Source organism: Echinococcus granulosus (genome assembly GCF_000524195.1).
Source record: "Echinococcus granulosus chromosome Unknown EG_S00055, whole genome shotgun sequence".
Taxonomy (NCBI): domain Eukaryota; kingdom Metazoa; phylum Platyhelminthes; class Cestoda; order Cyclophyllidea; family Taeniidae; genus Echinococcus; species Echinococcus granulosus.
Genome location: NW_020170435.1, coordinates 419,253 through 442,575, shown reverse-complemented (window position 1 = coordinate 442,575; position 23,323 = coordinate 419,253). Strand labels below are relative to the sequence as shown.

Here is a 23,323-nt window from a genome sequence, read left to right as displayed (position 1 = left end):
GATAAAAATACCAGGTAGGGAGCATGCCGAAAAGGTACATCAGGATTGTCAATGTCTCTCAGAAAACCATCAAAAAATAAGCAGAATAAGCACTGAATGGCAAGCAATGATTAATGCAAGAGGGTTACTTTGGGCACATAGACTATTGAGTATCAAAAATTGGTTTTGAATGCAAAAGAATTGCCTTGTAGTCCATGAAAATTATTAGGATTTTAACCATTGAAAGTGGAAATTGCAAATTATTAAAAAGTGCATATCTCCACCTGAGCTCTTAAAGACAGGTCATGTCATTGGTGTCGGATCCCAGAGTATGCTAAATATTCATTCTGCTCTATGATCGTGTATTCTTTAGGTGATAGGATAATAAATACTTGACTGTACATATGCCCGAAAAATCGGTTGCATTTTTCGATCCCTATTTTTACATCCCCCAAGGCTAGCACATTCCTTAAATAGTCCTCAAAAACAAACTATAGTATTTTTAGTTATTTCGTAACAGCATTTTGCTTCCGCTAAGAAATTTCCAGGCAAATAAATAAATGCTAATTTCATCCACAAAAGTAAAGACTTTTCTGTCACTCTCACTTGCGGTAAATGTTTGTTATTAATTCTAGACAGCTTATATTGTCATAATTTTTTCCTGTTTGAAACTTCCCGAAACTGCTAATTATGCTGCATGATTTGTTTGAAGTCCTTATATTCAGCTGATTATAAAAGGTGATAATTTGAAGTCGGAGGTCATTCTCCGAGTCGTATTTGTAGGCTTGCGTCTGGGTTCCGGTGAGTTGTTTAGTGTCTCCGCCTGAAGTGCCACGACCTTTTGCATATACTTGTGGGCATTTAATTCTTGCATTGTGTCTCCTCGTTAAATGGAATTTTGCTAGTTTTAAATTTGTACAACTCGATCTTGCTTATCTTGCATACAGAGGGAAAAGGAATAACTTGAAGTCTGTTTTCGTGTTTTGATTGTTCTGAAGAAAGTTTAAATTAATTTGTACTATTTTTCTGTTCTAAGATCTGCCTGCCTCAAATGACTTCAGGGTTTAATAGGATTGAGAAAATCATTTTTCGTCCCAGTGTACTCTTTATAAACTTTTTAAATAGTCACTTCGGACAATTTCGGGCATTTGTAATATGTAATTTTTTTGCCCTATGTAGATATGTCAAACTCTATTCACAACGGGGTTATTATCTGCAATCCTCATGTCCCATCTATGAAGGTGGATGTACTTTATCATGTTGGTTTGGACACCGACACAACTGATCTCAGGAAGCAGTTCGGTGATGTTAAAGTAAGCCTAAATCATCTGTTTTTTTATCAACGCAAACAATTCTTTTCGTAGTTCGTTATCATGGGTGGTAGTCCAAAGAGAATGAAGAAGATCGCTGAAAGACTCCTCAAGGCACTCGATGTCCAGCTTCCATGTGGCACTGGTTTGGCCAATATTGCTTGCGCTAGTGATCGTTATGAGATGTACAAAGTTGGGCCCATTCTCTCTGTCTCTGTAAGTCTCCTTCTGACATTGGACTGACCATAAGAAACGGGCGCATTTCTCCTATTATTTCATGTTATCTAATTTCAGCATGGCATGGGAGTTCCCTCCATTTCCATTCTTCTCCACGAAATGGCAAAACTACTTTATCATGCCGGTTGCCAAGACGTTAGTTTTATTCGTCTGGGCACGTGTGGCGGAATCGGTAAGCTAGTGCGCCACGCCCTCTAGTTATTGCCCAGTACACGTACTGACCATTGTAGTTCGGTGCCTCTGCCAACTAAGTGATGGTAAATATTTCTTTTTTATATTGTCTGTAGGTCTTGAACCGGGCTCTGTAGTCATTACCACCAGTTGTCTGGATTGTGCTTTCAACGACTACTTCCAGCTGGTTTGTTTCACCTTCATTGCCCTTCGCGTGGACTCTAATCTTCTGCTTTTTGACGGTTTTTTCTCTTTCAGAAAATTTTAGGCAAGACGGTAAGACGACCAGCTCATTTGGATGAGCATTTGGTGAAAGAGTTGATCGAAACTGCTGAGTCCATGAAACCCGACTTCAACGTTGTCGCTGGCAAAACTATGTGTGCCGATGACTTCTATGAAGGCAGGTCCATTTACTGAAGAATCGTTTTCTTTAACTTGATGTTGGCATTTGCAAACCCTTTGTATCGCTGTGTGTGATATCGTGCTCCAATTTTTTTCTGCAGTTCCAGATCATCGCGATGACCCCATCATAACAATGTTGGCACAGAAAGTTACGACACACCCTAGATAAAGTCACATTCTTGTGGAATTTCATACAAGACACTTGATGATGTTGGCTATTAGTTCGGAGTCTCTCCTCTCATGTCGGATTGATTTCTGGCTTGGAGATTTTTATTTCTTTTAATAATGGCATCGCTAAACCAATCAAAACCGTTGCTAAGGTACTATAAAAGATAGGTGTTGTCGCCTCTAAAATAAGAGCATCTTACATCCCTCATTGTTTTTTTGCTCAACCAATCATTTTATCGCATGGCAGGTTACAGTCTCTTGTCATTATTAGGGGAGGAAGCTCACATGTCAGATTGTCAGATGTCACCAAGGCTATTTTATTGTTGATGTAGAGCAAGGCCGCCTGGATGGAGCGATTTGTGAGTACACTGAGGAGGAGAAAATGGTTTTCCTCAAAAAAGCCTACGACTGCGGCGTTCGTAATTTCGAAATGGAGTCACTAGGTTTTGCTGCGTTCTGTCAACACTTAAAAATTAAGGGTGAGATTAGTAGAATTGAAGATGTGACTGTCACGTTTTATCCTTTTTTCTGAATTAATAAGGCATTTCCTCTTTTTTTTCTTGATGTTTCAGCTGCTGTGATTTGTGTAACCCTGGTGAACCGTTTGGTGTCTGATCAAATTTCGACTCCGTTGGAAATCATGCATGCATGGCAGGAGAGACCTTTGGAGATACTGATCAACTACATCAAGAATCAAATTTAACTCCTAAGTAGTTCCACCTTCTCTAGTCCAATCTACTCTATGTACCTGTTTACCTGATTGTCTAGCATTTTCTAAAAAAATCATAAACACTGTAGATCGTCAGTACGACTATACTTTTTCCTTGCGGTGTGAATGCCATGCTAGGTGGAATGGGAGGGAGGAAATTTGGGTAGTTTTCCACTCTAGACGGATAATATGCAGTGGAAATAAACAAGATTTATTTGATGGCGTCAGTGTATCTGTGCGAGGTTCTCTACGCTCCAGTTGAGAGCTACAAAGGCGTAAAATGAATGGTAACAATAAAAGGGCCCCACCCACTGACACTTTCATCAGGTGACTGTCAACTGTCGGGGGGCGTTGGCCGTCGCTTCTGTCACGTGCCTCAACCGTTCCGCCCGCTGCTCATGTCAAATTTATGGGGGATGTATCTCTTTGGCCTCGGACGGCTAATGTCCCCTCCGCAGGCGTATAGGTGTCTGATGGGCTGTAGACATATTTGTTAACCCCGGTTTGTTTACGTGTTGAAAGGTCAGACAATTAGGGGTGGGTAGATGGCCATCTCTCGGTCGCATACGAACCTAAGGGCCCTAAGGAAGTAAGAAAACAAATTTTTTGACTTTAAAAACAGCCAAAATTGGTCATTAACATTCTTTTGAAGACGCTCTACAACCCTTAAAGATGGGGGGAGGGAAGTAACATCTTGTCTTTTACATTCCACTTGCCTATCTCCAAGTGTTTGCTCTCTCTTTCTTAAGTATTCAAAGTTAAAGGATCAAACGTGCAGGAGGTGGCGAAATGGCGCAAAGTTACCAGACCTCAGTTTTTCGTCTCACTTCCCTATGCCACTGTATCAAAGCCATCAGCATTTACTTCATTCTTAGAGGAGGGGAGGGGGGAAATGGGCCTCATTTCCTTATCTGGTCACCCTATAATTGGTCTATCAGACATAATAGCTGCTTTAAGGGACGTAAAGACGTGACACATTTACCCATCTCTTGATAATGAGCTCTAAATTAGAGGGTTTGTATTTTCCCCCACTCCCAGCCCGCTCTCTCTTCTCCCACCTTAATAAAAGCTTAGAGCTTTGACTTTTACACCAGCTCCGGTACATATAAATCTTCGGAGTAGTGGGGATCTTTAGCCTTCCCACCGCACAAGTCTGGAAGCTTCCACAAGTTGTCGCCCCGGTAGATATAAGGTTCATGTTTCTGGTGGACTATTAAACCACTTAAACGTGGATACAGGCGACGTCATGTCCAAAAACCACCCTCACTAATTTATTTGGCCAACAATTGGCTGATTCGTTACTTGCATCGTTTGTAATTCAGGAGACAAGACCTTGATGAGTCACTTGCCGGTCTGCCCGTCATGATGGCTTGGCATTCAGCCATGAAATTTACATCTTTTAGAGCCCCCTTTCGATTAAAGACTCGCTTTTCCAACAACCAGGGTAGGCTTGAAAGGCACCATCCTGAAAAATGGTCGCCCCCGCCCTCGCCCCCAGAACACAGGGGAGAGCATAACACCCATCTTCTCCATAGGTAAGATCGCTTCCAGTCTATTTATCCTCCTCAGGTGTGTGCGTTTGACTCTGTGTGTGGGTGTGGTGTGTGCGTGTGTGTGTGTAGTCTTTGCCTACGCCGGTAAATACAGTCATTTTAGAGGGTGTGTTTGTACCTTTCAACTTCTTTGCTGGTACGCCTTAAAATATTAACGAGTTACATGTTTATCACCAGGTTGAATGGATCTGTGATTATACGTGACGACTGGAGAGTTTGTTACATAGGTGAAAGTACTGCACCTTGTCTCTGGCCTAACCGTCTGATCCACCTAAGTACCGGTAAAATAAAGTTGTCTTGGTGCCTGCTGGTTGTCATCTTAGATCCAGGTGAACAAAAAGCCTGCGGATAGGGCGGACTGCGGTGGTGGGATGATCAGTCTTAGAGCCGACTACTCTTAAAAGCTGTAGGCCGACCAATCAGGTAGTGAGGTTTCTCGCTTTACCATCCACAGCAGTCTCCCTTGCGAGCATTCAGTGGAGATTATCGAAATTAGCCCAATCCTGGACGCAAACAGGCAACACACTATTCTACACTAAGTTGGGGACTCACAATCGACTATAAAGTGTCACAGGTTGTTTTAGGGTGGTTCAACTGTACCAAAAACACCTTCTCTATTTACTGGGAGATAGGCAAAGTTCGGTCGTACGCTTTCTCTCAAACGCCTCTTTCCCCCCCCCCTTCCTCCCCTCCCACCCTCATCTCGTGCTTCATCTAGATTTGCGGTATCAAAGACTTTTTGAGAAAAAATTTCATTAATTGGGGGGTGCATTCTTAATTTCAGTTTAGTACCCTAATTCGTTGTTCTCACGCGTTTTGAATATTTAGCAGACACGTGACACGTCCAAAAATGTAGAATTAACTAGAGCCAGTTTGGCACAAACCTCGGCGAGGACACGTTTGGCATGACTCAAAGTCAGCTCTGCCAAATGCCATAAAACTGTCCATTGGTCAGTAGAACCAAATTGCTAAAATGACCTTAAGAGGCTAGTTGAGGTTGTTAAAATGCACTGCGAGGTTGAATCTGGTAGTTGCTCCGATACGTCGACCCATGAACGGATTAATTCCGCAGTTGACAAAATAAATTATCGTGTATATTGTAGATCGTGCAACCTTGAATTTTCTCCAAAATTATAAACTGATACACCGACAGTGGAGTGACGGAAGTGGTGGAAGTCTACTTGGATGGTCAGTAGGTCTTACTACCAACCGAAAGCAAAAGCTGCGGAGGTTCAAGAGCCCGGGCAGTCAAATGTGCGCTTAAATGGATGTGATTTCACTACAATTTTCTCTTCTTCCTGTAAACATTGTCTCTTGCCCCGTCCGTCATCATTTTACTACTACCTCATTGAAGGCGCGGGGAAGGAGTTTATAAAAGTGGACGCTGAAATTCACCTCAGTAGCGAGTGCCCACAGATTCAATCTAATACGAGTGCCATATTCCCTCCGCATTGTTAGGATTTGGTAAGCAACCAGGGCAGTTCGACATCTGAATAGCTGCCACCGATGTACCCCATCTACGCCTTCACTGATGATCATGGAGCTAGGGAAACCGATGTTGAACAAAGCTACAAACTTCAACGTGGCATGTATGCCAAACTTGCTAATCACCCAATCTCTTTATATTTCTGTTCTGTTTAAGAAACTCAAATTTACCGCATCCATCGTGGTCTACGCATTGGCCAACCTTTCTTACCTCTCTTTTTAATCTGCATACAATTCTATTCTGAGCGTGTTAAAGAAATGAGGGGAAAGATGTTAGAGGAGTTGCACTACCCTCCAAAATATTGCCTTGTGTCAAATCACTTAAGGATATTGTTCTTCGAGTCACAGAAGAGCACCTTTTAGGAGTTATTCTCAAGATCAGGTCGTCATGTGCAGTTCCTGGATTACGGATGCACACCAACCAAAGGGTGTGTAAGGTAGGTATGTTAACATCTGAATTGTTCCGCAGAGCATTAATTGCTCCTTGTAGCTGAAACAGCACCAGGCACCGTTTTAGGGTCATAATTAGGTCACATTGCAGGGTAAATTGTTGGCCATAGATGTGTCCCCCCCGGTGGTAGACTTCCTGAAAGCTAGGATATCACATGCTCTAAAAATGGGATTTATTTCCAAAAAATTGGAAACACTTTTGACGAGAAAATCAGATCTGGCCCGATTTAAAAATTATTTTACAACTTAGTTAGAAATTACATTGGGATGCATATGCTACTTGTCTATTTAAGTAGAGGCGGCTCTGAGTTCATTACCAGTGACTCATTGTCGGTTGAGCTATCCGGCCATACATGTCATTATCGTTTACTAACGAGTTAGAAAGAAATTCTACTCGTTGTCCGCTGAAATTGATCGCCACCTTGACGTTTCCGCCTCACTTCGTTCTATTATGCTGATGTCAAGCCTTCATTCCAACACTTTGAGAGGCACTTCTCTAGCAGTAAAGGGAAATGATGTTGATAGTAATGATGAGTAAGTATCGCCTTCCCCCTACCTTGGCAGGAAACAGATCCGCTTCTTGCTGATCAGTTTTGTTTTCTTAGTGTGACGACTGGCGGTTTTGCTGGGTGAACGTGATTCTCCTGCCACACCCTAACTGGTGCTGGTTATTTTGGCTCCTTTGGGAAGACAAATTTACGCGCACATTTTGGAAATGTTTAGCAGGTAAACCGGTATGTAAGGGAGTGTGTGGGTGGGAAGGTCTCAGCCATAACTATTGGCCAGTCTTCTCGAGGCGGGGCATATATAAAGCGTAACTGCACCTGTCACCCATCACCCAAACAAACGATGTGGTGGCTAATGACTCGAAAGTTTAGCGTGGGGTGGAGAGAGGCTGTGATGTTTAGGAATAGCTAATGCTGCAACGCTGGATCATTCAACGGTGGAATTCGAGACCTTAAAAGCCCATTCCTTTAACAAGTCAGTCAGTCAAAAAAATGAACAATTTAAATGACCGTACCGAGAGACTGAAGCAATTTTAACGCCTCAAGTGACCACAAGTCCTAAATATTTCCAGCAGGCTACAAAGAACACCTCATAAACATTTCGTTAATTTAATATTTTACTTCCAATTCTCCAACAGTGCTCCTAGGACTTTACAGAAACCATCGCACCAACACGCATCACATCCCTCAAGCCACTGCCTTTACCCTTGCTAGGACAGGCTACATCACCACAATAAGCCTCAACCTACTTGACCTCCATTAATTTATCCAGCTAGGCTTAAACCACATCTACAATCAGGCCTCCCATCCGCATCATTATACAGCGAATGTTGTCAACGGCGTGCTTCAAATGACCGCCTATCCCTTGCCATAATGAAACCGTCCGTCTCCTACGCCATCATAAATATTGAAGCCATGGGAAATTTGCTAATTCCTATCCACGAGATTGCAAGTATGACTACTAAAATTTGGCAGTAATTCCCAAACCATGTGGGTTTTGGGCATTAGACAGATCTAACAGTAGAAGATGCATTAGACTGCGGCATCCCCTGGACTAAAATCTGTTACCTCATGATATTTGTTCAAGCTTCCCGGTTCAGTTACTACCTTTATGTCGTGATAGCTGTTCGTGTCTCTATTATTCTTTTGCTTATGCCGGTAATAAAAGGTCCTTTTGTATTTGTGGAGGTGATAGCTCCCCAACTCTTGATGTGCTTTGACAGGTTTTCCCAGAACCTGTGGTTAATGGTTGGAATATGCCTGATCAGTGCCTGCTCCTGCGTTCCAAATGAGCTTCCCTTTGTGGATGAGATGTTTAGTGAAAATGAGCAAATCTTGCCTTCATGGTAGCATGGTTGCAGCCACCTTGAACTTCTGTGCATATGTACTAAAGTAGTATATTCTTGCCACGTGTTCGGGAGTAACTCGAAAAAGTTGAATTATTACCCGTCTCAAATTTTCCAAACAAAATCTGAAGAGGAAAATAGTTAAAAGGTGTAAGCCTGTCTGCAGCTCCCTAATTCTGTTAAGAAGTCAAAAGAAGTAATAACACTAGGACAGGAATTGTACTGCCCATGCACATGACGGCTGAGTAGGTACTGACATGGTTCGGAGGCTATGCCGCCCAAAGGAAGTGCAATGGCGAAGCCTCAAGTGCTCGCTTTACCGGAGCCAAGGGTAAGACACACAGTCAAAGCACTGCGTTAACGTTAGTTTGCCTCTTTCTTGCACAAGTAGAAAAGAAAATCTGCATAATTTGCGAATTTTAGGGAGTTTTTTCGCACTAACCACAACACGAATGAGGTAAGAATTTGTATACATAATGTCTACAACACTAGTTTTTTTGCATTTGGAATGAAACATACAGTAAGTTATTGGCTTTTTTAACATTCAATGCTTTCTGTTTCTGCAAACTAAAGACACGCGTGTAAACATACCAAATACAAACACTACTTTTTAGTAAAATTGCGGCATTTTAACCAAAACAATTGAAGGTCTACTGTGCTGTGTTATTGCAGGCTTTAATGAAAAATCTGGCAGTGTTTAAATGAACCACCTGTTGTTTACCTTACGTCTATCATAAAAAAGGCGCGCGGAAAAATCCGGTTGACACCACGTGTACAACTAAAGAAAAGTGATTTGATTGTTATGGATTATTCCACAGTGGCGCTAATTTTAAATAGTAACCAAATTCTCTAAGCTGCCAGGACAATTTCCACCCGATTCCTCTTTTGGAGTTCATATGACAAAAATCTAATGAAATGGAATGCTTTAATTACCCACGAAATATTATGACATTAATGGGTAAAATTTCCACTTAGAATGTCATTAGTTTCTTTCTCTGTTGGTTCGTAGTGCGGTACGATTGACTTAGTCCAGTTTTTCAGATTTGAACAAATTTCCTGAATATCACCCGTGTCAGAATTTTCTAAACGATGAAAAATAGGAGAGCACTAATAAGTTAGGATGGTAATTAATTGGATGATTGTAAGATTTTACGTCCTTATTTGCTTCTGTAGTATTTTTTTAAGTTATCTCAAGTAAATTTCGCTTTGAATCGTCAAATGCTTCAGAATGGAATTCTCGTTTATTTCCACTAAAGACTCTCATAAGAAGAATTTCGAATTAATTGTTTTGCTCGAGACCTTCACTTTTCGCCTTTTAAAAAATAACTTAAGGCAAATCAAGGTTTTGAGCTTGGGTCTTCCTATATTACATTCATTTTTTCTTAACGAAATATAAACTAGATGGGGTGTTTACTTTTTCTTAGGATTATTCCATTTTTCGCTTATCATCAAACAAATTTTACTCCTCAGTCTGATCTACTAACTCTTTACTTTATTCTTCATGTAATCGTGCAGTTGTCAAGCCCTAATGCCTTCACTTTGAGTGGCATTTCCATGGCAGTGTGGAAGATGACGGTGAGTGTCGCCGTCGTGATGGTACTCCTGCATGGCACAAATCCTTCTTCTTACTGGTCAATTTTTTGCCCTTGGTAGGTGTGGGTACTGGCGGTTTGCCCAGTGAATGTGACTTCCCTGCCACAGCCACCTCGGTGCCTGTTGTTTTGGCTTCTTCTGAAAGACAAATTCATGCAAATTTTTTGGGTATGAAGTATGTTTGTACGCAGATATGTAGGTGGGTAGGTATGTAGATCTCAGCCTGAATTTTGGTTAGCCTTCTAGAATTGGACCATTTATATGGCACCACTGTGCTACTGTTTATCAGCCAACACGCATGCCTGCACAAAATGGGGCCATGGATGACTCGACAGTGTGGTGTGGTGTTGGGAAAGAGTTGCATTGTTCACTGGATCACTTAGCAGCGGAACACAAAAGCTTATACAATCTAACACTCAGTTAGCATCAAACCTATTTTCGTTAGAGCCTACAAACTCTTACTAATGTATTGGCATAAGGCTCTGATTTATTTTGCTTCTATCTGGATAATCGCCTTCAAAACTGATCAACAAGTTGGATTCGTCGTGTCCCATGAGCTGGAACATCTGTCTCCAGTTCTGAGTACTTTGATCTACCATTACACATCCTTCAATCTTTCGGCAATCATCTAAACGAGTAAAGACAATGCAATAATCTCAAGGCATGTTATGACAATTTCATTTAGCCATCTTGCTGTTATATACTACTTACTACTTAGGACGATGCTTACCTGCTATTTTCCCAGTTCACGGATCACCTTAATTTTTTGGTCAAATATTCTTAAAATTATAGCTTATACAACCAAATAAACGTACGAGCGACTTCATCTTTCTTTAAAGTCGGTCGGGTTATCATTTGCTGTTCCTTAAGGCTGCGTTTTCCAGTCGATGCCTTCACCTTGCTACCCTGTTTAGCAGGTCTCTGTAGGCATTTAGCCTCTTCCTCGATTTCCATTTTCTCCCCTAAAGAGTCGATGTCAACTGCCTCCTCTTCCCCATCACTAGAAGTCATCACCTCTCTCGATGGCATCTTCTTGGCAATGTCTTTTATCTTCGATTTGAAAGGCCTCTGACAAGGTGGTGACGATGGTGGCTGCTGTGACCCCCTTCGTTGTTGATGCCGTAGCCTTTTCATTTCACTACTACTGCCCTTGTTTGCAACAGATGACCTCTTATTCTTGTCACAGCTACCCCGCTCCGGCTCTTCTTCTTCCACCTCCGCCTCCTCCTCACCCTCCTCCTCATCATCATCATCATCCACCCATATGTGTTTTTGTTTCTGTTGTGTCGACGTGTCGAGCTCCTCATCCGAGTAGTCGTCCTCATCAGAAGAGATGAGAAAGCCCTTTAGAGAAGCAAATTTTGCTGCCACCAAGTGTTGACCTAGTGTCGGTTTGCCCGGCATCGTCTATCCCTATGGACCAAAGATATCTCAATTGCTTTATCACAAAAAACAGACATGGCACTAATAATTTGAACTCTTTATTTTAAGTTTACAAATCTTCACCGTTATATTTAGATTTGCCTAAATTCCTAAGTCAATAATTTTAAGGAATACAAGTTGCAAACGGCGAACTTAACTTACCAGCTGACTCCCTGTTGAAATTATAAGGGCACGGCAAATGAGCTATCTTTATAAACCAACATGGTCGGGCGGTTGTCATGGTGATTGTAACGAAATTGCTTCTTTTTCTTCCATTTAACACAATAGCCATTCCACATCGATGATGTGATACATGCCATTTGTTCTCCCCTTCCCTGGCTTTTTGACAGTGTAGATGTTGTTCCTAGTATCTCACCCTTTTATTTCTCGCCTTCAACAAATTTCATCCTAAAAGAGGAGTTTTTAAATCCCATAATTCTTTAGCAAGATTTAATTCCTTTGGTCTTCGCACGTCTTTGCCTCAGTAGCGTAAAACTTACTCCTTACTGATGTGTTCTTGTAAGATCAGATTTTTGCTTACAAATACAGAAAGCAAATTTTGAGAACACACTTTATTTATTAATCTTTGCAACCATAATTTTCAGAAATTACGGTTTTGTTTAGATGTCGTAATTTATTGGGTCAGCCTACTTTCTTGATTTTGATTGGCTAGATGGTATCTGTCTGCACCTTTAAATGGGTGCTGATAATTCATCAGCCATAAGTGTATCGTTGTGCCCCAAAAATTAAACAAATATCGTCTTTCTCCATACCCGTTTAGCCGCACTACCTTTAAGCATCACCCTCTGAGATCACAGTGTTGGCGCATCCAGCCATCAACTTCTTGATGAGAACAAAAAATGTAATCAATCTCATGGTTCGCAGCTTCTAGAGTTGTGCTTTCTTGATGGAATGTGTTGTAGAGATACAGTGATCTGATCTGTAGTGGGAGTATTTTTTATGCGCTTGTCGCCCTTAACCCAAAAGGAAAATCATTTCGCAATCTAAGGGGTTTTAGAGGTATTCGCTACTACCTCGTTAGTGCACACTCGTCTATCTAAGCTACTGTTAACCACCCGGGAAGTAAGGATGTATAAATTCGTCCGGAATTCCTTCGAACATGTTAGGGCTCCGTCACTTAACCCTAAAACCGAACATAATACGAAGATCGTTGGCAATGGTAAGCATAAAGGGAGGTTCGCTAAGCGCTGCTACAAATATAGTCACATATTGACGTAAATTGGCATCAACGCTTTTCCCATTTTAATCTAAATAGTTCTTTTTCCCGCGCCTAATTTCGCAGTCTTATAAACACGCCGAAACTCGAGTCCTCAGCGAACTCTCCTGATTAGTCGCTATCACATAAAGGTAGGCCTCAGGCGAGCTGCGAGTCACTACAACGCTGTGGCCAATCAAAATTAATAGGAATAAAATAACTGGGTTTTTGGCTTTCGGCCAGTGGGCATGTACACACATGTCCGCCCCCCCCCCCTCTAGCTGACTCATACGACTTTACGTCTGCGCTACAGCGTTTGTGCGTCTACAAACATGCAGGGCATTTGGCAACGCACACCCAAATCGCCAGCCAAGTCCACTTTGTGCCTCCTCTCTGTCTCTATCTCCCCATCCGTGGAGGAGAACAAGGCGCTTCCTATTCATCATTTATCTTCCCGAGGATTGGTTTTTGGGCCAATAGGAGGTCATGCGTTGCCATCAGTAAATGGATCCCCTCGATAACTAATATACCAGTTCTGGCTATCCAAGCTACTTAGGAAGAGAAAGTCCGTCTTCCATACAGTCGCGTGGATGGAATCTGGCTGTAATTTTTTGACTTTTAACGAGAGGCTGATTAGAGTTGTGCTTCGTCCAGAGGTGAAGAGTTAAGGGCTTTCAAAATGCAAAATAGGTGGTGTGGAAACACTAAAATACAGAGCACAAGAGCCAAATGAAGAACTTAACAGTCATTGGATCCTTTTGTCATCAGTCATTGTGTGGGTAACGCCCATTTGCCCACCCAATTCCCATCACGACACTCCCCTCCTTTTCCATTTTCTGTAGAGAGAGTTTTTGTCACTCATTGGTGACACCCTCACATCATACAGACTCAATTGTGGTCCAGAACGCGCTGCGTTTTTATCCCACAGTAATTCTTCAACACTCCATTTGTGGTAGGTGAGTTCCATCACCTTACCTTCTACAAAGGCTTCCTAACAAGGGGTATGCAAAGTTTTCGCAGGTTTGGAGGCAATTTGAACTCGTTTCATGCAACAAACAGGATGTGATGACATCTGTTGTGCCGGTTCAACCGATATTTTATGATGTGGAGGGCAATGGGCGTGTACGCAACTCTACCTAGCTTTCCTGTTTGGACATTCTAAAGGTCTTCCATTTCGGGCTCCTAATTCCCCACTCAAACACAGGAAATAAAAAATGCAATCTTTTTTGATCAAATAATCTTCTCATTCCTTACCCAACCTTTTGTGATCTAAGCATCAAGAAAGTACTTTTTTATACTTGAGAGGTGTGGATCCAAAAACTACCCATTGCCAGCACAATAGTACATGCACTCATTTTCATTGTGCCTTTAAATAACAAATAAATATTCCTTTTATTCCAAATGAATGTCAATACTTAAATGGATGCCGGTGATATCGATACCTAATGACAGATTGACAACTAATAATTAGTTTGTTGTCTTTTATAGCAAAAAGTGGCGAGCTCCAGTGCTTTTTACTGAAAAAGCTTCTAGTTCTCGTCCTCCTTTCCTGCCACTCTGTTTAAGTGGGTAAGTAAGGCCACCTAAGGGTAAAGCGTGTGTCCGCTATCCATTGGAGAACCAAGGAGGTCTCGTTCTCCTGTATTTATGGTGCTGTGATTGACCTTGACCTTGTTTCGATAAATGGCACAAATAAAGACGATTTGTATGTGATATTATTTAGTCAATATGAGCACAAGCTTCGAGACATTCTGGGTTATTGGGAAATGTGGGGACTAAAAAGATGAGTTAAGGGCATCTCCTCCAATTCCCACCCCCCCCCCCTTCGTAACGCAAAAGCCGGTTGAACCAAATCGAGAAATGGCAAAACAGTCCTTCTGTCACATGAAGCCTGTTAAATTAGCCCTCGAAATTGTGACAACTCTGCGTACCCCCTATTATGTGGCATTTGAAGGTGGTGGAACCAGCGGTTTGCAAATGACATTTTGATTGGTCATTCTGAGTTGAATGCAGCAATTTTTAACTTCAACCTGGTTCACATGATGCATAGGTAGATGTCACCGCTGAGCGATAGCGACTTTCCGTGGGGTTTAATATAGGCAAAAAGTTCTATCGAGTGGGAGGAGTGGGTGGGTTTTTTGAAGGAGGCTGGGCAGCTGCGTCTCACCTGCATGCATTCACGAGCGACAAATAGGTTTTAATAGCTATCACACCATTTGTCACTTCTTTCATTCACCTTATAAAAAGGCACTGCACTATTCAGTTGTTCTGGTGACAGGCGGACCGACCTACTTGTGGCAAGAAGGAACGTTCGTATTTTGTACCACTCAACGAAGGGATATTTATTATTTTTAGCTCCATCCATCGCACACCTCTACGTAACCCACAGGTTCCACTTCAAGAAATTAGCTTGTTCTTGAATGCGCGTGAGTTTGTGTGTCCGACGTGGGTGTAGCTGCAGCTGCAGCTGTGGAGGTGGGTGTGCGTTGGACCGCCGACAGAACTGTCGGTCATAAATTCCTCATTAAGGTTCAAACACAAAAGGCGTCACTGGTAGGTGTGAAGTGGTTATTACCTTTTTCGTGGCCTTTACCGACCACAGGTGAAAAAATGGGAGCCAAATTTCGGATACCCAGATATGGCGGTTTAGCTGACAGTTAAATCGTTTTAAAATGGAAATTGTTTATCTATTCTGCTTAAGTCTATGCACTAAGGTGGACAGAATTTTCAAATATACAGGAAGCACAATTTCCACATTTGATCTGATGCGGCGGTAACCAAAAAACAAGAGAATTTCGGCCACATATTCACTGACTGAAGCAAAATTAAATTTTTCGTAAACTTTGAAACACACACCTTCTTTGTTTGAAATCCTGACATGCCTCGGTGTTCTTGATTTGGTTGGCTTAACGCGAATTCAGGACGTCACACATATGTGACGCGCGTTTTTTACCGATCGCTCATTGCCCATCGAGCCAAATTGTTCAGTTCTAAATTTTTTGAGCAAAAAAAATGAGAAAAATACCTCTGATGATTTTGAGAAATGGACTTTTAACTATTAAGTAATAGTTAGGCTGATTGAAATGTCATGTTTAACTGGAAAAAGTTCAGCACCCGAACGGGAATCTGATACATTAAACCAAACACAAGATCACATTTTGCACTTCTTTTTCTTTAGAATCCCTAGGTATATTTATGCATAACCCAAAAACCAAAGGAAGTGCGATCTATAACAGAGGAGTCCCATTTCTCTATTCGCTGCATTTTAGATAATTTCCTACTAAAATTCTATAACTGTAATTTTTTAAAGAAAATGGTCAAACTATTTTAGAGTAGATGAGAAAGTGGAATGCGTCTGACATCGTTGCTCAATTACTTAATGACCTATAATGCAGGGCCATGGACCAATCATTTCGCGTCCTTCAAAATCGACCACGATTATAAATTTCCTTTGGTTAAATGAAGAAGAAGACTCAAGTTAGCGATTAAATGAATAAATATAACGCCGCCACAATATTTACTCTCTCTACTGTTTCCATGGATGACCAATTTTCATGCCGTCCTATTTCAAGCATTAGCCAATCAGCTATCCTGAACATTCACCGTCTAACCTAAAATGGCAATGCAGTCTTTTTGATCTTAGATAAATCATACATACGCGTCATTCTACCGCCACGGTACAGCTACAATCTTTCACCAGAAACACGCCTTAGCATATAATAATTGTCACTCGAAGTGGTGTTGCCTTGACGCACCCAGCTTAAATCGACGTCCTGAGTCGAATTTGAAAGAGACGCCCGAAATTCCTCTACCTCCGTGTACGTGGAGAAGGGCGATGCCAGAAAATGACAAGTCTTGGAGATCAACTTATCCTTTGCCTTTTTTACCTCTATTACTCTAAAGGGATTATTTTCCAACCCACTGATGCAGAAAAAATGACTTTTGTAGTCCAGAGCTAATCGGAAGACCCCAACGCTGGCGATTATCTCTTCAAGTAATCTACCTCTAAAAAATATTCTACCTGAGGGGAGAAAATTTGCTTCTGGTAGACTGTAGCCTGAGGTACCGTGGGCCGATTAACAAATCAAAGTCGAAAATCCTTCTCCAAGTACAGCAAAGACTGGTGGTTAGCATACAAAACCTCCTACCCCGGGCAAACTCACCAGTGAGAAGGTTTTGTATTTCACTTCAAAGGGGAGAAGGACCTTGACAACCAACAAGAGGGATACCTCTCCACGTTCACTCATTTTTTATGAGAAAAAGCGCTTGAAAACCTTTTTAGATGTCCCTGTTGTATTGAAGTCAATGAAGGGCTTACCAGGATTCATTATTCTCTCCTCACCACAGGGTCAAGAAGAAATGTGAACACCAAGACCTGCCGGTTATGTGGTATTCATTTTTCATCGAAAATTAAGGAGTTTATTGGCCATAAAATAGATAACTTTTAAAGCAGCATCGGTGGTGGGTGTGAAACTGTCGTAGACTTTGTTTTATGCCATGGAGAAGGAGATGAGGTGGCCAAGAAGGAGTGGAAGGAGGAAGTGAGCTGACACGGATAAGCGTGTTGAGGGTTTTAACAAAGAAACCCTATCTCCAGTAAAATAGGCAATCCTGCCTGCCTACCCGCCTGCCTCTCTCTGCAGCCAATTAGACAAGACAGAGAGAGAGAGAAAGAGAAGAGACATCATCTGAAGGACCAAAGATAGCTAGGTACGAAAGGCTAATAATTAAGGTAGGGAGGGAGAAGAATATGAGAAGTAAACAAGGCACTTGACTACGTGGCGTTTGTATGTGTCCGACTGTGTGACAGTGATAAGTTACAGGTGAAGGAAGTCTTCGAAAGTATTTCATAACGTGGAGAAGAGGACGGAGGGTATTACTGCACCTCTCCACTTTTATTCTTCTGCAGCCTCCTTTAGAGCGTCGCCTTCACCCGCTGGCTTCAACTGGTCTCGGAAATCCACTTTCTATAGGGCAAAATGGGCAAAAAAAGTCACGCGCATCTGTACATGTATGTGCAGCAATTCCCTCTAATCCTATTGGCTAGAAGGCAAGGGCAAGTTTTGGCGCTCTTCTGATTGGCTAGTTGGGAGATCGGTCGATCCCCTGTCTGATTATAGTCGATTTTAAAAAAAGTAAATTAAACAAATAAAATTGGTAATAAGCGATTCAAAAATGGCTCTCAGCTGTACATGAGAGGCCTCGTCCTTTTCTTCAAGGGCAAATTTATTTTGTCCCGTGGACTTCAGTTGGGTTCGGAAGGAGGCTAATGTCTTTTCCTTCTTCTCGATACGTGCCAGCTGGCTCTCCGTCTTGGAGACCTTCTTAAGCACAGGTTTGACACTATAGGAGATAAAAAAACAAATTTCCCTATGCCTTTGAGTTGAGGAGGTAGGTGGCTTAGGCATGAGGAAAGTGTACTTACAATTTGCCCTTGACGTCATTCACCTTCATGGTGAGCTCGTTAATTTCGATGTCTTGTCGTCGTAGCTTCACCTCCCAATCGTACTTCTCACCCTCAAGTTGAGCTACCCGTGCGTGAAGCTCCCGAACCTTCTTGGCAAGAGCAGCTGAGGAGAGAGGGAAAAAGCAGATCCTAATTGGTGATAGACCGATAGATTGAAATTTACCCTCTTCGAGCCAGAATTCTAGACAACTTACAATCATCGAGACCGTCCAGCTGGAGAGGTTGAACTCTCGATCGGAGGTAGTTGTCCTTCTCCTCTTGTCGCTTCTTCATTTCCGCTTTCATCTCGTCCGCCGCCTTTTGCATGATCAGTTGCTGGATGGATCAAAGACAGCTACGATTAAGCACTGCTAAAAGAGGCACCTAAGGAAGGCGTTTTAGGCCACGCAACCCACCTTGAGCAGCCTCTTTTTCTCAGGTGAAAGGCCTCCTAAACCCTTTCTCTTCTGGCCGGGCTTACGTTGCTTCTTGGCAGCTTCTTCTGCCTCACGCTTCGCCTTCTCCTGAAAGTCAAAAATTGGATCAGTTTAGTCCTCAGACTCAAAATCTGTAACTTCTAAAACATGCTTTTAGAGCGATAAATAGGGGATTTCTTTGGTTGGATGAGCTGCAAGACGCCAAATCAAGTGTTCCTTGAAGCGCAAAGGGAAAGCAAATTTCGGTTTTTTTGCTTATAATGCAGCCAAGAGATGTTGGTGCGTTCATCATGCGTGCCTGGTCCAAAAAATGGTGAGCATTTGCTTTTTTGTGCATTTTAAACTACCTCTTGTTTCCTTTGACGCTCAGCCGCAGCCTAGATTTTGCAGGGAACAGAAAGGCAGACAAAAACCGTGTCAATGGTGGATTTACTGCTTCTCATCGCATGCCATGCGATTTTATTGCATTATAGGCATGCAACTTTTTCACAAATCCAAGAACTTCACCGCCTTTTAAAGCCATGCCCAGTGATCAATCGACAGGATACGCGTTGTGCCTTCACCAAGGTTTCGCTGCAGACCTTGTGCTGAAAAATCTCGGGAAAGGGGACAGTGTAGGGGGACAAAGGGTCCATCTGGACTCCCTCAGTGCTCAGTGTTGAAAAATAGCGGTGTATTGTGCAGGTAGGAGTTTGTGTGTGTGTGTGTAAGTGTGTACGAGTGTGATCATTCCACTCAAAACGGGTGTCTGAGACGAGAAAAAGGAGAACCCAAAATCATGCACGCATGCACCAACCTCTTCACGCCTTGCCTCTTCCTCTCTCTTTCTTCGCTCCTCCTGAAATCCATTTAAGTAGTATCATCAAGTTTACCAAATTGAGTTTTTCTGCTAAAAAGCGTTGACTCACTTCCTCCTTCTGTTTTTGGGTTTCATCCTAAAAGACATTTTGGAAAAACAAGGATAAATGAGAATTGGAGATCGTGGGAAAGTTGGAGGAGACACTTATAAGATCCGTGCAACCATCGACAAAAAAAGCTCAAACGATGCGGCCGTTCATTATTTCCGGCTGAACACTTAAACGATGTTGCGGTACCTAAACAATACATGCAGATCACGCTGTCTGTACAACTGCAGTCGCTTTAGTCGGCTAACCGAAGTTACCAACCGTTGCGGTGTTTTATGTTGCAGTGCTTGGCGGAGGAGAGGCAAAAAACAAGGGACGAACGAACAACAACAGAACTACATTCACACCGTAAGAGGAGAGCAGAAAACTTTCACGCAAATGGCCAATTAACACTTATGTACTACTAAAAAGTGGAAGAGAAAGTAGACGGTTTTACCTCCGATTCGGTCTGAAAAGATTTGAACGGGTTCGTATTAGGCTTGTCACCATTGGCGCCAAATGGAAACACTTAACAATGGACATGCTAAAGACCAACTAGACGTGCAATTTTGGGCCAATCCGAGGGCAATCTCCGCTGTCGGACAATTCGGGGTAGGCTTTGTCAAACTACGAAATCACCAAGGTTAGAAGAGGCATTGGGGCGAGGGGGGAAGGCTGGGCAGGGTGGAGCAAGACTTTACTGCACTCAAACAGAAAAAAACAATCGCACGAAAATGCAAGCGTAAATTAAAAATCCAGTTAATCTGACGCCTATGAAACATGGTGGGTGGGGTGGATGCGTTTTACCTGGGAAACTTCTTCCTGCATAGGGTTGTAGAAAAGTTGGGAGGGTTAGTAATTAGGCCAGAGTAAATAAAAGGGTGGACATATTTGGCCTGTGCATGCAATGCACTCAATTCATGAATGTTATAGAGGGCATGCAAGAATCGGCGTTTACCTCAGACTCTGAGGCCTAGGAGTTAGTAAAAACAGGTTGGCTTTACTTTTAATGCCAGAAAACACTACTCAAATGGGCTAAAATTGGCACCAAGTAGTATAAACAGTATTGAGAAATAGGACGGATTTTGACTTACAGATTCGCTGAAAGGAAAAAGACAAGAAAAGGACTTTAATTTTGTTTTTGATGAGCTCGTGTGAATGTTTAATGTTTAAATGGATCTCAAATCTAGCGGGCGTCTCAGTCTTAACTGTCTGCACACGCCCATGACCTCTTAATTCTCTAGTTCAAAGTCTTTGTGGATGTCCAGAGGATCTCCCATCTACGTATACTCAGAAGAAAGGCTTGAACTACTGCACATTTAGCACCTACAATCACTAGGACTACAGGCAAACTTTACAGGCCTAATGCAGACGTCTAGAGCTTTGTGAAATTGAAAAAATGACCATCTGCTAAGCTCCAAACTTGTCATCTTTTACAAAGGAAAAGAAAAAAAGGGGATAAAGTTGTATGCTTACGATCGGCTTTCGTCGTCACTCATGTTGCAGAAGAGACCAAATTACCGTAGACTGCAAGGAGAGGCGAGATAAGATACATTCCAAAAATTAAGGGCAATTTTTAGCGAGAGACACGAGTAGTGGGCAAAAGACCAACCTCCTAGAGGCGCTCCGACACCAACTGCCGCCCAAACGTTCTGCCCCTCGAGGTGGAGATGTGGGTGAAAGCGTTGATACAGCATCAGGAACGCGCTCCCCTCCCATTGGCCAGTCGACTGCGCCATCGATCGATACTTCACCGGGCACGTAACCGTGACTACTGTTCACTCGTGGGCAAAATCGATGTGACGCGCGGAGGTGCGCGTGCGCGCACGCACACACGCACTTGCAGGCGTTATGATGGTGGAGGGCGACTGCACGTACGCAATAATGTACTTCAGGATCTGTGGAAGACCTTACAGGTAGCATCGCTACTACGCCTTTTGAAGGCCGGAGGTTGGTAGGGCTGGGGGGAGGGGGTGAGAGTAAAGTCTAGGAGCAAAAAAATCATTTCTGAGGTGGTTTTTTACACTTAGACCTATCAATTTGGCTGGAGTGGAGACCATTGCACTGGCAGGGCTGTCAACATCAGTCAGTAATGGAGTGTTCATTGGCTCATCAATTTGTCACATGTTTAGAGACAGTGAAATACTTAAATCACCTGTCAAATGAAACGCAGGGTTGAATGACAATTGAGGGTTTACCCTAGCTGAAATTTTGAACCCAAAATGTTGGATGGCGAAGACGTCGTTGAAGGAATCATGCCTCCTAGTGCACCAAACGATCAATGCTGCGCAACTGTGGGTGCACGCACGGAGTTTGATTTGCTCCCATCTGGTAGACCTATTTATGTGGCTGCAAAATTGACTGTCTTCGTTTTTTTTCAGTGATTATCACCAAAAGCGTGACCATGGATTTCCAGGCATGACGATACATATCTTGGAGGCCTTCTAAGGGTAGTAAGAACATAGATGATTGCAGGGTCGATCTACTGGGTGCATTACAAGAGGCGGGAAGACTTTTGATCTCAGCGTCAAGGCTGTAGCTCATTGATTCCACTGTATCCACAGATGGAAACTTTTAGTGAGGTAAGTTGAAAGGAGAAGGCCTAGAAAAAATGTCTGCCTAGAATGCTAACAGCCAAGAGGGCCATGAGGAAGGCACCTACAGACTTTAAAGCAGCACACTAGGCAACGCCAAAGTGGACGCTGTTTACTGCCTTCCTGCAGAAGACGGGACCGTGTGGTCGTAGGGAGGAATAATAATTGCAATCTGTCTCCTGCAGCAGTGCCCTGCAGCTTTATCACCGACCAGAAGTAGGTAATTTATTCAAGGTATCTTTGTCTCTTCCCCCCTTCCCTCTCTCCTTCACTCACCCACCTCTTCCACCCATCTAGCCCTCGGTTAAAGATGTACCTTTCAAGCATTTTCCTGTTCCCGTCCCTACGACTTCAAAATTAATCAACTGATATCAGGAGAAAGAAGTCAAGAGATATTTTGACTTCTCCGCCTCCATCATCCTAGACTACCTTCGCAACCGTTGCAAACAATTCTCGATACCATACCTCCCAGGCAAAGGAGAATGCCAGAGACTTCGCATTCAATCCCGAGAATGTCTAAGTGACTATGGAATGGGATGCATCATGAAACATCAGACCAAAATATAGACCCATTGGTGACGATTGACGGCTCTTCAAATTTTGATGGAGAAGTATTACGCCGAGGAAGCGATTGGTAGGCGAAGCACTTCGCTTAGTGTCTGTGTCGTTGAAGCTCTAACTCCTGCTGTGATGGATGCAACACATCATGGCGGAAGTAACTCCTACCTCTCATAGTTAGAGGAAGAGAAACTAATTGATATAAAGCAGGAGACGGAGAATTCAATACTCATTTGATGGGAGAGTAAACACCTCCTTCTACTCCTTATTTCCACCCATTATTAATCTTGTATTGCATGTTGCGAGATAAGGAAAGAAAAGAATGTAAGAAGGAAAGAAAAACCGGACAAGCATTGGCAACACGTAGACAGTGTCAAGCTACCCGGTCATCTGGAAAGCGGACGCATGGATGCATCGTTTATAGGTAAGAGTGAACAAGAGGTACGAGGTGTGCAAGATGTCATTGACTGGTCAGTCATCACTTTCGCCAGTGCTAGAATGTCACGCTTATTCGGTTAATGACAAGCTGATCACTTCAAGGTGAATCCATGCCACATGTTGAGCAGCCCACCCCTCGTTTCATCATGTGACATAAGACACCTCACAGCTAGGTCGTAATGGAAGCTTGTCTCCCTTGCATTTTGCATGACATATCGCTACTATTCCACCTTCCTTCCCCTTTGGCTCCTCATAAATTATTCATTATGGGTTGTATGTTGCGTGGTGAGGGAAGAAAAGAATGGAAAACATAATGAAGGTAAGACAGAAGAAAGGACAAAGAGCAGAAGGGAAGATTGAACAACATAGCCAGTGTGCCATGCTAACCGGTCTTTTGCAAAGCGGTTCCTTCCATCACA

At 42.7% G+C, this 23,323-nt stretch overlaps 3 protein-coding genes across 3 annotated transcripts; 1 reads left to right on the top strand and 2 right to left on the bottom strand. All coding sequences in view use genetic code 11, as the record gives it.

Annotated features, from left to right (window-relative positions):
* Positions 1–284: 284 nt before the first annotated feature.
* EGR_06363 (Uridine phosphorylase) lies at positions 285–2,970 on the top strand (the record flags this gene model as incomplete). The annotated part of the gene is made up of 9 exons (XM_024495612.1): positions 285–308; positions 705–780; positions 1,159–1,292; positions 1,344–1,505; positions 1,584–1,698; positions 1,814–1,884; positions 1,956–2,101; positions 2,568–2,746; positions 2,840–2,970. 9 exons carry the CDS (start codon positions 285–287, stop codon positions 2,968–2,970), a joined length of 1,038 nt encoding a protein of 345 aa, XP_024350010.1.
* Positions 2,971–10,695: 7,725 nt separating this feature from the next.
* On the bottom strand, positions 10,696–11,313 carry EGR_06362 (hypothetical protein; the record flags this gene model as incomplete). Its single annotated transcript, XM_024495611.1, has 1 exon — positions 10,696–11,313. One exon carries the CDS (start codon positions 11,311–11,313, stop codon positions 10,696–10,698), a length of 618 nt encoding a protein of 205 aa, XP_024350009.1.
* A 6,129-nt stretch (positions 11,314–17,442) lies between these two features.
* Positions 17,443–21,033, bottom strand: EGR_06361 (Troponin I 4; the record flags this gene model as incomplete). The annotated part of the gene is made up of 9 exons (XM_024495610.1): positions 17,443–17,514; positions 17,740–17,890; positions 17,973–18,117; positions 18,209–18,329; positions 18,410–18,517; positions 18,778–18,807; positions 19,227–19,268; positions 19,339–19,365; positions 20,923–21,033. The coding sequence occupies 9 exons, from the start codon at positions 21,031–21,033 to the stop codon at positions 17,443–17,445; spliced, it is 807 nt and encodes a 268-aa protein (XP_024350008.1).
* Between the last annotated feature and the right edge of the window lie 2,290 nt (positions 21,034–23,323).